The sequence below is a fragment of the Halichoerus grypus genome, chromosome 3 (genome assembly GCF_964656455.1).
Source record: "Halichoerus grypus chromosome 3, mHalGry1.hap1.1, whole genome shotgun sequence".
NCBI classification, from domain to species: Eukaryota; Metazoa; Chordata; class Mammalia; order Carnivora; family Phocidae; genus Halichoerus; species Halichoerus grypus.
In genome coordinates this window covers 74,966,297-74,980,302 of record NC_135714.1, presented here as the reverse complement: position 1 = coordinate 74,980,302, position 14,006 = coordinate 74,966,297, and the positions used below count along the sequence as shown (strand labels likewise).

At 38.2% G+C, this 14,006-nt stretch overlaps 1 protein-coding gene across 2 annotated transcripts in view; it reads right to left on the bottom strand.

Annotated features, from left to right (window-relative positions):
* GRID2 (glutamate ionotropic receptor delta type subunit 2) overlaps positions 1–11,698 on the bottom strand; it is a 1,423,646-nt gene extending 1,411,948 nt beyond the window's left edge. For both annotated transcript variants that reach the window (XM_078068970.1, XM_078068969.1), the window contains exon 1: positions 11,206–11,698. In XM_078068970.1, coding sequence (XP_077925096.1) covers positions 11,206–11,293 — 88 coding nt within the window. In that variant the 5' untranslated portion in view covers positions 11,294–11,698. The remainder of the gene's footprint in view (positions 1–11,205) is intronic.
* Positions 11,699–14,006: the final 2,308 nt, after the last annotated feature.

The window sequence follows — 14,006 nt, the reverse complement described above, 5'->3', positions numbered from 1 at the left end:
AAGTTTTTAAAGGATGGTAAACATGTCTTATGTGAATAGCTTTGTAATCAATTGAGTACGTAACAGGTGCTCAATAAGCATTTGTTCAAAAAAAAAGGGGCACGTTTATGGTTTTCATGTAACCCTAAAAGTATATTTTCTGCAAATGGAAGATAATGATATAGATCATGATCTCTCAGCTTGAAAATTATGAATTATAAAAAATATCCAAAACTCACCATGACTACACCACCAGGAAACAGAAGAGTAATCCCTTCTCAAGTCTGTGTTTGACTCACCACCACACTAATGATGTGTTAAATTTTTTTCAATAATTTTGTTAATAAGAAATTTATAATGGTTTTCATAAAAAACCATGTGTCCTTTGGGCTATGTAAGAATTTCTGGCATTTCTAAAAAAAAATTCACTAGTTTTCTGTTACTGCCGTTTATAGAAGTCACAAAGAAGAAATTGGACACTGAAGAGCAAGATCATAATTGCCACTATACTCCCAACAATTTTCTCTGTTGTCAGATTGTAGAGGTTATCAGAAGAAAGAATCAGTCTTCTAGATTTTAATTCAATTTAAGCTACACACAACAGAAAAATAGGACAGACTCTCTTGTCCCACTTTAACTCCTAAGATATTACCTGGCCTTTGGTTTTTAAGATAATAAGCCAATCTAAAAGGTGCTGCTTGTGGGGCATGCCATTTTAATGATATCAAGGTTAAGTACACTAAGCACCTCCACAAATTTTAGGTGGCTATTAAACTTAAATTTATATTTAAATCTGCTAAACACTTCCTTCAAATGATTATATTTCACCACCCCAGGAAGTTATGAACTAGCAAGTTTAAAATAACTTTTGGTATTATATATTTCATTAATTATGTTCCTTGGCTCCAGCCATACACAGCTTGCTTTTTTTAATCAGTCATTGCTGTGCCCAAACCACAGGACAGCTATCTCCTCACTGTTCATATATTCCATGTTTATACATTAATTAATAGATGTAACCAAGCAGAAACAACATGTGACATTCATATTACATTGTCTCGTAAGACAACATATTTTTATAGAGCAGATAGCACTGGATAGGACAAAGAACACAAGACAAATATAATTCACCTGCTATTGGCATTCTTATTTTAATACACATATTCTTATTTTAGCTGCAGACCAATGAAATATACATAACTTATGTATTAATAAGAGACCAATGAGAGAACTAAGGGTCATTTTCAGAAGGCTAAATTCTGAGGTTAGAAAATTTAGAACATTTCCTTTCCTTATTTTCACCTATGACTAAAGATCTGTCAGCTATAGTATAGCACAAATAGAAGTGAAAGTTCTATAAAAGGAAATATTTAAAGGTGTCACTGAAAATTAAAATCAGGTGAATCTCTTTCATCATTTAATTTCTATGTGGCAATGATATGCACTGCCTCATGAAATAACTGTATTTTTTAAAAATTGTCCCAAATGATTTTTTTAAGTATATCAAATATATAGTAGAATTTACTTAGAGGAAACCCATAATCAATTCAAACATATCTACTTTAACAAGAGGATTTCATACTATTTTGATACCATTTATCATATAGGAATATTATGTGTTCTTAAAATTAATATATTACTAAAAAACTAAATGTTGATTCTATTTATAATGGTATACCAATACTCCTCAAGGTATAATCCACTCATAATTTCAGGTAAAAAATTTTTACCTAAATTTTAGTGCTAATCTGGGAAATTAAGTGAAGCACAAATGCAGAACAACTAATAGAGTCTATTTCAGGGAGGACATCTAAACTTCTCTCATCCACTGGCACGGGCCCAGTTTCACTTGGTCCCAGATTACAAAACAAAACAAAAAGCAACAAGGACAAGCAAACAAACAAACATAAATAAAACAGTGCTATTCAAACACTATCCAAACTCAGGAATCCAAAAGGTTTGAATAAAAAGAGAAAATTTATTTTAAATCCTCTAACTGAAAATGTTCTTATACTTGAAACTTAAAAAATTACCCTATATATCCTAACTCCCACCTTTAAAAAAAAAAAAAAAAAACTCACCTTTTACCTCATATTCCCACCCCCACCACTCCCTTGTTCTCCCTTAGAGAAAAACTGAGAGTTCCTCAAGTCCCATTAAATCTTTAAATCCTCCCCAATCAGTATTCTGTCACTTCCAGTCCACTGAAAGCACTTTTGTCAAAGTCATGTTTATCAACAATTTTCATCCACAGAAATTGACAGGGTTTTTCATTTCTTCCTTGAAATACTTTCCTCACTTAGCTTCCAAAACACCACACAGTACTATGTTTTCTTTCTAACTTACAGGCCACTCATCTTTCTCTTTTCCTGGATCCTCTTAGTCTTCTGACCTCAACATTTTAGAATGTCCCATGGCAGTCTTGGAGTTCTCGCTACACGATTATTCCCTAAATGAGCTACCCCTCACAGCTTTCAAGACCATATCTAAAATATTGATTCCAAATGTGCAGCTCAAATCCCTAAATCCACCCGAAATTTCAAACTCATATAAACAACTGCCAACCTAATTAAATTCTGAAATTTGATGTTTAATAGGAATATCAAATTTAATAAATGCAAATTTTGATTTTTATCTAAAACTTACTCATTGTCCCATGTTCCCAATTTCAGTTAATAGTAACATATTTCACCCACTTTTTCAAATAAAATATCTTGGAAGCCTCTTCACTCCCTCTGGATTTCTTCTAGCCAAGCTGTCCATCAGAAAATCCTATTTCTATTTTCAATATATATCCACAATCTGACAACCACTCATCTACTTCAGCTACCAGTCCAATTCACTATCCTCAAACTAATTTTCATATCTGTACTCCAACCAGTCCACCCAGAGAAGATTCTCTTACTAAAATATAAATCATTTCATATCACATGTTTTATCTCAATCTTCCGGTAGACTCCCCATATACCTGGAAGATCTAAATACCTTACCACGACCTATAAAGTCCCTACAGGATCCTCCATAGTTGCCTCTCACTATTTCCTTCCACTTACTGCTTTGCTCAGTAATAAACTCCATATATGTTCCACATTGATTTTCAAGATGTTCCTTAAACAAATGATTCCTTACTGTCTTGCTTTCTGGCCTTTACCTTTGCTGTGCCCTCTGATATCAGATATCCACCTAGTTTACTTTCTTTCTTTGAGTCACGTCTCTGCTCCAGTGATCACCTCCTCAGACAGGACTTACCAAAGCACAGTATTCAAAATAGCATACTTTGTTCAACTGCCATTCTTTCATTTTTGTTCACACAATTTACCACTACTTGACATTATTTGGTTTTTGCCTCCCCCATGACAATGTAAGTTCCTTAAATACAGAGACATAGCTTACTTGTTCAGTATTTTAATTCCAGAACCTAAAAACAGTATTCCATAGAGAGTAGGTTCAGAATAAATGTTTGCGGAATGAAAGAACATTCTCCCAATTAGCACACGTACATGTTGTACAGTAAGGCCTACCTTATCATGTAGTTTCAGGAATATTAACTTCTAGAGTTATAATGATTTTGACAATGAAACAAATGCCTTATTTAAGTTTACTTCAGAAAAATCAGGTACTTAGGCCAATAAAATAATTTATTTTTACAATAGTACTTTGAATTATTTGGGGATAAAGAAAAAAGTGTAAGAATTGCTCTTTTAATATAATTAATTACTCAATCTTTTTTATGAGTGAAAATATCTGTTAATAAGAAATTGACTACAGAGTGATCTAAAATTTTTAAACACACACAGGCAGGCCTTTTGATACTAAACTTCTTGTGCTTGCCTCTAGGTTTCCCTCTATTCACTCAAGGATGCTTTCAGCCTCAGCTTCACACTGGTAACCACTTGGTGGGCAATAGGGTTAAAGCCAGAACACCTGGAGCAGGAATGGAAAATGATGAAGAATACTGAAGAAACACTAGATATTTCCTTTATACTCTATATCTTTGAGTGATACCAAACTTATGCTAATATTCCTGGTGTGCCTTGAGTTTGTAAATTCTAAAGGCTATTGTCATCTATGCTGGTTAGGACAGAAGACTACTCCTTCGTCCAGTCAGCCTTAATAAGCACTAACATTGTGGTATACTGTAAGAGTAGCACTGAATGGAACACCTTAGCATCGACACTAGACAAAACAAAAACAGAATCTAAAACAAAAAACTAACAAATCCAGTTCTCTCAATCTGATATTGGAGTTATCTAGAATATCTGATAAACAAATATATTATGTATAATTCCTGTTCATACTGAAAAAAATTTCATTTTAATTTTAGTGATTAAGATTTTATGCTCCATTTATTTCCCCTGGTATTTTCTTCTTTTATTTTTTTTAAGATTTTTTTATTTATTTGAGAGAGAGAGAGAGTGAGAGAGAGCACAAGAGCAGAGTGAGGGGCAGAGGGAGAAGCAGACTCCCCACTGAGCAGGGAGCCCAATGTGGGACGACTCGATCCCAGGACTCCAGGATCATGACCTGAGCCCAAGGCAGATGCTTAACCGACTAAGCCACCCAGGCACCCCATTTTCTTCTTTTAAAATCACTCTGAACCTAGCTATTAAGTATAGCTATATGAACCAGACTTGACTGTACTGTATACCTTCTCCCGATTCCTCAAATATAGGGATCTGTTTTCATTTTAGTTCACATAATTTTAGAGCTTAAGTGAAAATTAGTCTAAATCTTGTTTTAGCATTGATAATAAATGAAGACTAAAGAAAGTAACTTTCCAGGATGCCTGGGTTCAGTCAGTTAAGCAAGTAAGTCTTGATTTCGGCTCAGGTCATGATCTCAGGGTCCCAGGACTGAGCCCCACATGGGGCTCCCCACTCAGTGGGGAGTCTACTTGTGGATTTCTCTCCCTCTCCCTCTCCCCCTCCTCCCAGTTGCTCTCTCTCTCTCTCTCTAAAATAAATAAATCTTATTAAAAAAACAAGAATAAATTTCCAATTTTGCTCAGTTAGCCATTGATAAAATTGGTACTTAGCCCCAAACCCTTAAATTCTAATCTAGAACATTTCCACTATGTCTTAACATCCCTCCCCATGTAATTCACATTCTGAAATTTGTGTCCACACCCAAATGCTAAAATTCACCAATGTAAATGACTTGAATCCACAAATATCCACATAATCAATCCCAGAATTACTTTAGTATTTTTCCTTATCTTTTAGATATCCATCTGATCACTTAATTTTACCCTAAGTTCTTAACACATTATTCCAACTAATTTATTATAATTAATATTGGTGCAAGATAAGGTCTAAAAAGACAAAGTGTTCATTTAACCTAATACTGCATTCTCTAACTATGTGGTTTTGCTTATATTAAAATGAATTTATCAGATTAAAGTTGACCTAAGTTTCATCTCCATTAGTCTTCAAATGGGATTTGCTAGAGGGAAGATTTTGCTTCTTTAAAAAGATCAAATAAACAGAAAAATTACTAAGTGATCACAGACACTGGTTATAAAAAGATAAATTACCACAAAAACCCAACGGGACTGGTAGTGGTGGTGGTAGTTGTATGTGTTTGGAAGAAACTGTTACACTACATAAAACTTAATATTTACCAGGCCAAAATTATGAAAACATATATGATCCATGCACAAAACTCAATGGATGACATTGTTTTAAAAGATATCTGTATTTTTGCCCACATGTTTTTTTCATAGCTCTGTGTACGTGTGTTTCACGTTACAAACATCATTTAGTTTGGTACCTCAAAAGTTCCATGAGTAAGCAGAACTACCACAGTTAAGAAATTGCTTAACAAACTCCATCCACTAATTTGCTTACACCAACAGTAATAAGCATATTTGTATCATTTTTGGTGTCTTAGATTTTTGCGCAAAGTATTAAAGAATATATTTCTGCTGTATTTTAAATTTGTGAAAAATTTACATCATTAGGTCTAGCAATCTAATCTACCTGGAGAATAGAGGGTGTTGACATGTCCTAGAACCACATTTTTATAAGAATAAGAGACAGGGATAATATTTCCTATTCTGGTTTGAAAATAAAAACCACCTGTATCTTATAGCATCATAGACCTCATTGGATGGCATTTTTTTCAGAGAATTAAAAAAAAATCTCATGTGGTTTTCAAATAGGACTACAAAGGAACAGCTCAGAATGCAGTGACACCTAATGGCAAAGCTATCTTTATAAGCCATAAATGTATTTTCTAATAAACATTATATTTAGAGTAAAACTGTGTAAGTATTGCTATTCACCGATATGCTGTCTATAATTCGAAATATCATGAAAATCTAAAAGCAATACCAAATATTTTACTTTTTAATAGTAAAATAACATATGCAAATGAAGGGAAAAAAAAAAAACTTCCAGATTAGAAAGTGTGGTTTTAAAATTACAATACCCTTTGAAATAAAATTACAATATTATAAACTTAGCCTTAGGAACTGAATTAAATATAATGCATCTTCCATTACTCCTAATAATTTCAACTGGTTTCTACTGTTTAAAAAGTTGAAAGTTAATCACCTTGATTTTTATTCATATTTGAATTAAAATTTAGAGGAGATATTTATTGGGTGTATGCTTCACTCGGAGTAGAAAGCAAAGGTCCTTGGTGTAATGGCTTATTAGTCATGTCATAGTTGATATTGTTGATTAATAATACTGTCTAACTTAATGCACATCTGAATTATGCTTCAAATAACTGTATTAATGATACAGAAAAGAATAATAGTAAAGTATACCCTTATTTTATTATTTTTTTTAAAGATTTTATTTATTTATTTGAAGAGAGAGACACAGTGAGAGAGGGAATACAAGCAGGGGGAGTGGCAGAGGGAGAAGCAAGCTTCCCACAGAGCAGAGAGCCCAATGTGGGGCTCGATCCCAGCACCCTGGGATCATGACCTGAGCCAAAGGCAGACACTTAATGACTGAGCCACCCAGGCGCCCCAACACCCTTATTTTAAATTCAGAAACTACTTGTTCATACATTCCAGAAGTTTATACTATATGCTATCCATAACTTAGAGAGCAAACAACCACTGTAAATAATAAAGGGATAATTTAAATCATTGAGATATCTTATACAGTGCAAGGAGTCCTTAATGACTCCTGGGGGCTATCATACCCAATGCATATTATGTAAAGAGGTGGAAAAGAAATATTTTGGTGTAAGACACAGTACATTTTCTGGAAATACTTTTACATTCTATATTTGATAAAACTGTCCTCAGTGCAGAAATCATGAAAACTGTTGCTTTAAATCTGCCATCTATTACTGTTTTTAATGTGGACATTTTATTCACCCACCAGTTCTGTACTTTAATTTGAACTTTTTTGTGATGAAAATATTCTGTGCATTGTTTTAGGCTTCTCAAACAAATCATAGTGAATGATTATTATCTCAGAGGATAAAGTATCTCGTGCTTATGAGAAAAACATAAATAAATGGTTTGTTTCTATTCCCTGTTGGCATAAGGTATTTTACTATGACTGATAACAAGAAAAACCTGCAAGTGATTTTCGTAATATGTGACTACACTGTTTGAACATACCCTTATAGAGATATATAACTGAGGACAGCTCATTTCAATCAGTTCTGTGAGCACAGGAACCAGATAAAGAAATGAGCATACATTAAACTGTTAAAACATGAGATCCTCCATATTAGATTTGAAGCAAAACACAAACTGTTCAGTTGACTGGAAATGCCACCTAATCCCTGCTTAATTAAAGCAGTGCTCTACACTCCTGTTGTGTTTAGGGAGTAAAGAGAGTGGAACGACTGATGTATGAAGAAAATAGCAGTCAGCGTGTCTAATCTCAAAGACTTTCGAGCTTTCTAGCTACATAAATCAGAGCGACTTTTGAATAGCCTCATAAAACACAGTATCATTGCCATTCCACTCACGATTTTTTGGTTCTTCCTACAGCATGCAGATCATTAGGAAACTTCTAAGCAATCAAGTAATGTGGGTCTGATGAAATTACTCAATCAATGCACAGGCTCAAAGTAAAAGCATAATTCAAAATTGCAGTTTTTATATGTCAAAAGACCTTTCTTTTGGGGGGCAAAGAATATCACAATCGAGATGATTCATTTCTAAATACTACGTGTATGAACGTGCTTTAAACAAATGTATGTAATTATCAAATATCTTTAAAATGTGATTTAACAGAAAAAGTAATTATGTATGATATTAGTGCATTTTTTACTGAAATAAATACACTGCCACTCCAATCACTGGAGTTTAACTATTATGATGTATTTCATCATTGTAGTGAATTCATGTGTTTAATAAAATACATTAGAGTTTAAAATATGTAATTGACTTTTAAAAACTACCTGCATGAAATAAAAACAAAGAGAAAGAAAGAATGGAGAGAGTTTTCATATATATAATTCTGTTCAACTCTAAGAGGATTCAATATTTAAAGAACCTATTAGAGCAGTGTCTTTTTTATCTTTCCAGCTTGCCTGAACTACATATTGCAGCTACTTTCTACATGAACACACCACATGAGGCTAGAAAAATCTTTCATTTCTGCATATCTCCTTATAACTCTAGAGTTGAAATATTCACTTTTCCTTCAGTTCCATCACTTTCATCCCTTCAATCCTGAAATAATACATTTGCCATAAGCATATTTCTCCCATTAAATATTTAAATGAAAGCAATCACCTCCTAAAGATAATTAATTCTCTTTTGCTAGTCATCAAGGTAAACTGATCCAATGAATATTAACTGATGGTTTAAAACTTTAATATGGGCATTTAGTTTTGAATTTATTATACTTTGGGATGGGAGGTGGAAGCAGGAGGGGCTTTTAACCTCTGACATGCACTCAAATTAGTCTTGGTCATCTTCTTTAATTTGGGAAGTAATATTTATCAATATATTATAAAAGATATGAAGCATTTGAAGCAATTATCAATTTGCTAGCTTCATGGCAATATTGGGTAGCCTATAAAAGAAGCTAATCCTCTTGCCTAATGTACTAATTGCATTCAAGTCAAATTGTCTGATAAGTATTCCTTTTAATAGGATATACACAGTTCATGCATACAACCCGCTTTCTGAAGAAATCTGTAATTTGTACAGTTACCTTTTTTTTTTTTGGTCTGGTTATAAATAAGCCATGTCACACTGACAGACAACAGAATGCAAAGGGAAAAATACAACAGTTGTGTTCTATTTAGAAACAAATGATCAGACTGCATTGCAAAACAGTGTTCAGCTGATAAAGGACAGCAAGCGCTGTAGGTGTTTGCAAATAATATATTTATCCTGTAGACCACAGAATAAGCAATAAAATAAGCATTTATCCACAAGCCTTTTCTCCTGAGCGATGAAAAACGTAAGGCAGAAACCCCTAATCATAAAATGAACGTAAAGGTACCATAGTAATATATATATCTGCATCCTGTTCCAGTCATTTACAACTGGATATAAATGTATGTCATTTCTTTAAGAGGAGAACAGTTCGTTTCTGAATTCTATCAGAACATTACTGAACCCCTCAACGAGGCCATGATTTCTCCCTGAAAAGTTCTGAACCCACAGGCCCTGTTAGCCCCCAGGCAAAACGTGATCTAGCAGTCAAGCTATCTAGTGCTTAATTTACTTAATGCATAAGTGCAAGGTTTTTCGAATCTTGACCTCATTACCCCTTATACACAAACATGTATGGTTCTACTGATCTAAATGACAGAGAATGGCAGACATGTTTACAAAGACAGCCTCTGAGACCGAGAAGGAGTCCCCTGGAGCTGAGGGGCTGGCCGCTGTGGAGGCACACACCAGACAGAAGCCCCTCGCTTGGGCAGGCACAAGAGCCACCTGAAGCAGGTTCCCTTCCAGGACTCTGTGGTGTGTGTGGGGAGGGGTGGGGGGGTGGGTGGGTGTGTGTAAGAGAGAGAGAGAGAGCGCAGGGGAGGGGCAGGGGGACTAAAGGAGGAGATGCTGCGACCCATCTGTCGCTTCAATTTGAAGAACATCAAGCCGTGTGGACAGATAAAAGTCCTGTGCCCAGAAAAATTCCCCAAGAGGGGTCTCTCTTCATCCCAGTAAATAAACCTTGCTGGCCCGCGGACACGAATTTCCGAAAAGGAAATCGTCGCATTAACGCAGAAAAGGCTGCAGGAGCCCGTCTCCACTCAGCTCTTACGGATTAGCAAGTGAGAAGAGTTGGAGCCCGAAGCTGCGAGCGCTGTGCATGATAATGACGCGCGGCCCCCACCCGCCCCCGCCCCCGCCCCCGCCCGCGCCAGCCGCGGCCAGTCCCGGCCCGTCTGGTTGCCAATAGGTGGGGCCACGAGCATCTCCGAGCCGGGTCGGCGTCCTTCTTGGAGTCAGGCCGCCCGGCCGTAGCCCAAACGCCTTTGCTCTCGGCCTTACGCGGCAACTCAGAGTTGACCGCGAGACAAGGCGAGGCAGGTGTCTGCAAGGCAGCCCACGAGAGCGGCCCGCGCGCCCAGCGCTTCTCGTGCGCCCGGGGGCCAGTCTCGCCGCCGCGCCAGGCCGGGGGAGTGTGCGAAGCAGCGAGGCGCGCGGCTCCCCGTCCTCGGCTACACCGCCGCCAGCCCCTCCCGCCACCGTCGCGGCGACTCTGCGCGAGTACCGCAAAGCCAAGAGGACGGGAAGAGGAAAAGGAGGCTGGGGGCGCAGCCAGCACCCCGTCACCATCGCACAACGCTGCGGCTAACGCAGCCCGCTCACGTTGCAAAACCACCTGTTCGATCCGAAGGGAGCTCCCCCCGACCTCTCACCCCAGTTTTGGCCTCACAGGTGACACACACCTCTTCTTTCCCCTAAAGATATTTTTTTTTAATGGAGCAAATGTACATCCGGGAGAGAATATGGAAGATAGAGTCGATTAAACTTCCTTTCCCGACACACTCAGAACCCACCCCCCGCACTTCCCGGCACACACGCACAACTGAGGTAAACTCGAGACCCCCACGCATCCATCACACACTCCACGATTCACCGCGAAACAACGGCCCAAGTCAAGGTTCGAGAATCCACATCCTGCCAGAAAACTGAACAAGTGTGAGGGAAGGGTAGCGGGAAGGGGCAATAAACCGAAGCCAGCGCCAATAAGCCACACAGAGGGCGGAGAGGGGGAAGCAAAGGGAAACATTTGCTAACCCAAACGTTAAAAGTACCCACAGGCAACACCTGCCCTTTCTTACCGATGTGAATGATTGAATCCGCATTCGCCAAGTCCCAGGTTCGAGACCACCACACGGACAAAACCAAGAGCAAGGGGAAAACTTCCATCTCCTCCTATGCTGAATCTCTTTTAGGATGGTTTCTCTTTCAATATATTTTTTTAAACCAGTCCGAAGAGTTCGAGGTCACGATAGAGTTTAACGCAGCTTTTTCCTTTTTTCTAAATTCCAACTGCCAGAGCAAAGCCTTTAATCGTCGCTGATGAAGGCAGAGCGAATTAAGAGAGCCCAGCCTGAGGAAACCTCCTTCGCAAAGCCGTGTCACTTGGAGGGGAATTTTGGCGTCGCCAGAGTTGTTTGCAGTTTGGCTTTTAAAAAAATGTATCCAGCCTCGGCTGCTCTCGGGCAGGGGGAGAGGCTGGAGCTCAGACCATCCCCATCGCTGAGCCGGGGCCGCGGGTCTCCAGTCCCAGCTCCGCCGCAACTTCCAACCAGACCACCCCCCTACACTCTACGCCGGATGTTCCCCTCCCCCTCCCCCAACCAAAAAAAAAAAAAAAAGCGCCCCCCGCCCCCGCCCCAACGGCCCGCAGAGAATCACTTGTTTCGCTGCCAAAATAAAATGTAAGTGGAAAGGAAAGATTAGGAGATTCCAAGCGGAGCAGCCAGATTCCAACAGGGAAGGGAAAAAAGCCCTCTCCAAGAGGGGTAGTAAAAGTGAACTTCAAGGTAATGCAGATAGTAATGCAGAGAAAATTCCTTTTCTGCGCGAGGCAGGGAGCGGAGCTCGGCGAGGCGGGCCCGGGGAGCCGGTTCGCTCGGGCGCGGTGGCGGGGGAGTTGCGCCGGGCGCGAGCAGCGGGGCCGGGCCGGCGGAGGGAAGCCTGCGGGCTGCAGGATGCTTTTGGAGCGGTTCGCCTGGCGGGATGCAGGAAGCGAGCAAAGAGAGCCTGGCAGCTTCAGCACTAGCCCCACGTTGCCTAGAAATGGATCACCTAGGAGAACGAGCGAGCCCGCGAGAGAGCGGTGCTGTCAAGCGGAGAGAGGGGGAACCGAGAGAGGAAGAGCTTCTCTCTAATAACCACCTCCTCCCCCTATCTGCAATACAAGGGAGAAACAAAATAGTGCTCTCATTTCCCTTGGAATCTTCAACTGGGACTGAGAAAAAGGCAGGACTCCAAGAAAAAAAAAAAAAAAAAAAAGAACGTTGAAGCTTTTTGGTTGTGTTTTGTTTTGTTTTGTTTTTAGGAGGTTAAAGGCAACCTGAAAAAGCCACCCCACTTATTTAACCTTGCTATTGCTATTCTCCAACAGGTATCAGACTTTTTCTAGTCTTTGCCTGGAATTAGTCACATTGGATAAAAACAAATTAGGGACACCTGGTCACTAAGGGAAAAGAGACCTAGAAAGCGCTTAATGAGATTTCAATTATAAAGTTATAAAAAGGAGAGGACATGCTAATTATTTTTTATACAGTGATTTTTTTTTTTCCTTCTCTTTCTCTCTCCAGAGTATTTTTAGGCAATCAGGATAAAGGATGAAGAAGAACGTGAAAAAAAAAATGTAATAAATAGTAAAATACATGCTTTAGTGAGACATTTGATCCAAATATTACATTGAGTAGTTCTGACAATGGACCTATGTATATAAATTCAGAATGAGGAAGTTGGTAGCTTCTCCATGAAAAGAGCTGAAAAAGTACTGAATGACAGCCTCCCAGTCCCAGAATGAAAGGAATTTTGGCACGCTTATTCCTTGAAATATAATCCTGACAATTGTGACTTCCTTTCTTGTTATGATTATCTTATATTCAGTCTGATCCCACTTCAGACTGGAGGTTTGTTAACACAACCAAATAACTAGTTGAGACCAGATATTAATAGGCCTGATATTATTTCAATTATAATTGGAATCCTTTGGAAATGTTGCTATTTGGGATTTGTGGATGTCAAACTCCTTAAACAACCTTTCAGGGCCCTCCCTTACTTTCATATTTGGCAAACCTCTTTTCTTCTTGAGATTTTCTAGCCTGGTGAATTGGGCTAGTATTTCTCCAAACACAGATGTATGTTCTCACCTCTGTGAAATGCCTTCTTTCATTCATCTTGTGTAGTTTTTCCCTGAACATTCCAGAAAATGTGCTACCATATTGTTACTTAGGTCAATAATTCTGTTGGAAGGTATCTATTCATTCTTCCAACCACTCTGCCACTTCAGAGCTTAATTCCAATTTTGCCCATGATATAATGTCCAATCCTTTAATATGGAATACATCTATCCTTCTTCTGTGTTCTCATAGCACACTCTACCTTTATATTAGAGTTAGATGGGACTACTTCTGAATTAGATCATCAATGCCCTGAGAGTGAGGACCATAGCTTACTCATGTTTTATTCACTGCAGCATTTTACATAGAGCCCCTTTGTCGACTTGGATTTCATCATTTCCATCTGAATCTGGCATAAATCAGTGCTTCCAAGAAGCCATCACTGATTAATTTGTCTCAATTTTGATCATTCCTTTATTTTTCCCATCAGTATACTTGTACTCAATTTGATTGTATTAATGTTATTGATGTCATTTTACTTTTTAAAGAGTTCTGTTGTGATTTCATGGATCATATTTTGTTGTTACAGATAATGAAGTTTTTGAAAGAATGGAGGTATCGCTCCATAGCTTGCTTCTATTATATTATTCACAAGGGTGTTTAAAAAATTGATGAGTCACTATGTGCTCTATGAAGAAAAAAATTGTGAAATAACCATTAACATGGAAAGAACACTATAATATGTTAGAATCAAAGAACTAGGAGGAACTTCAAAA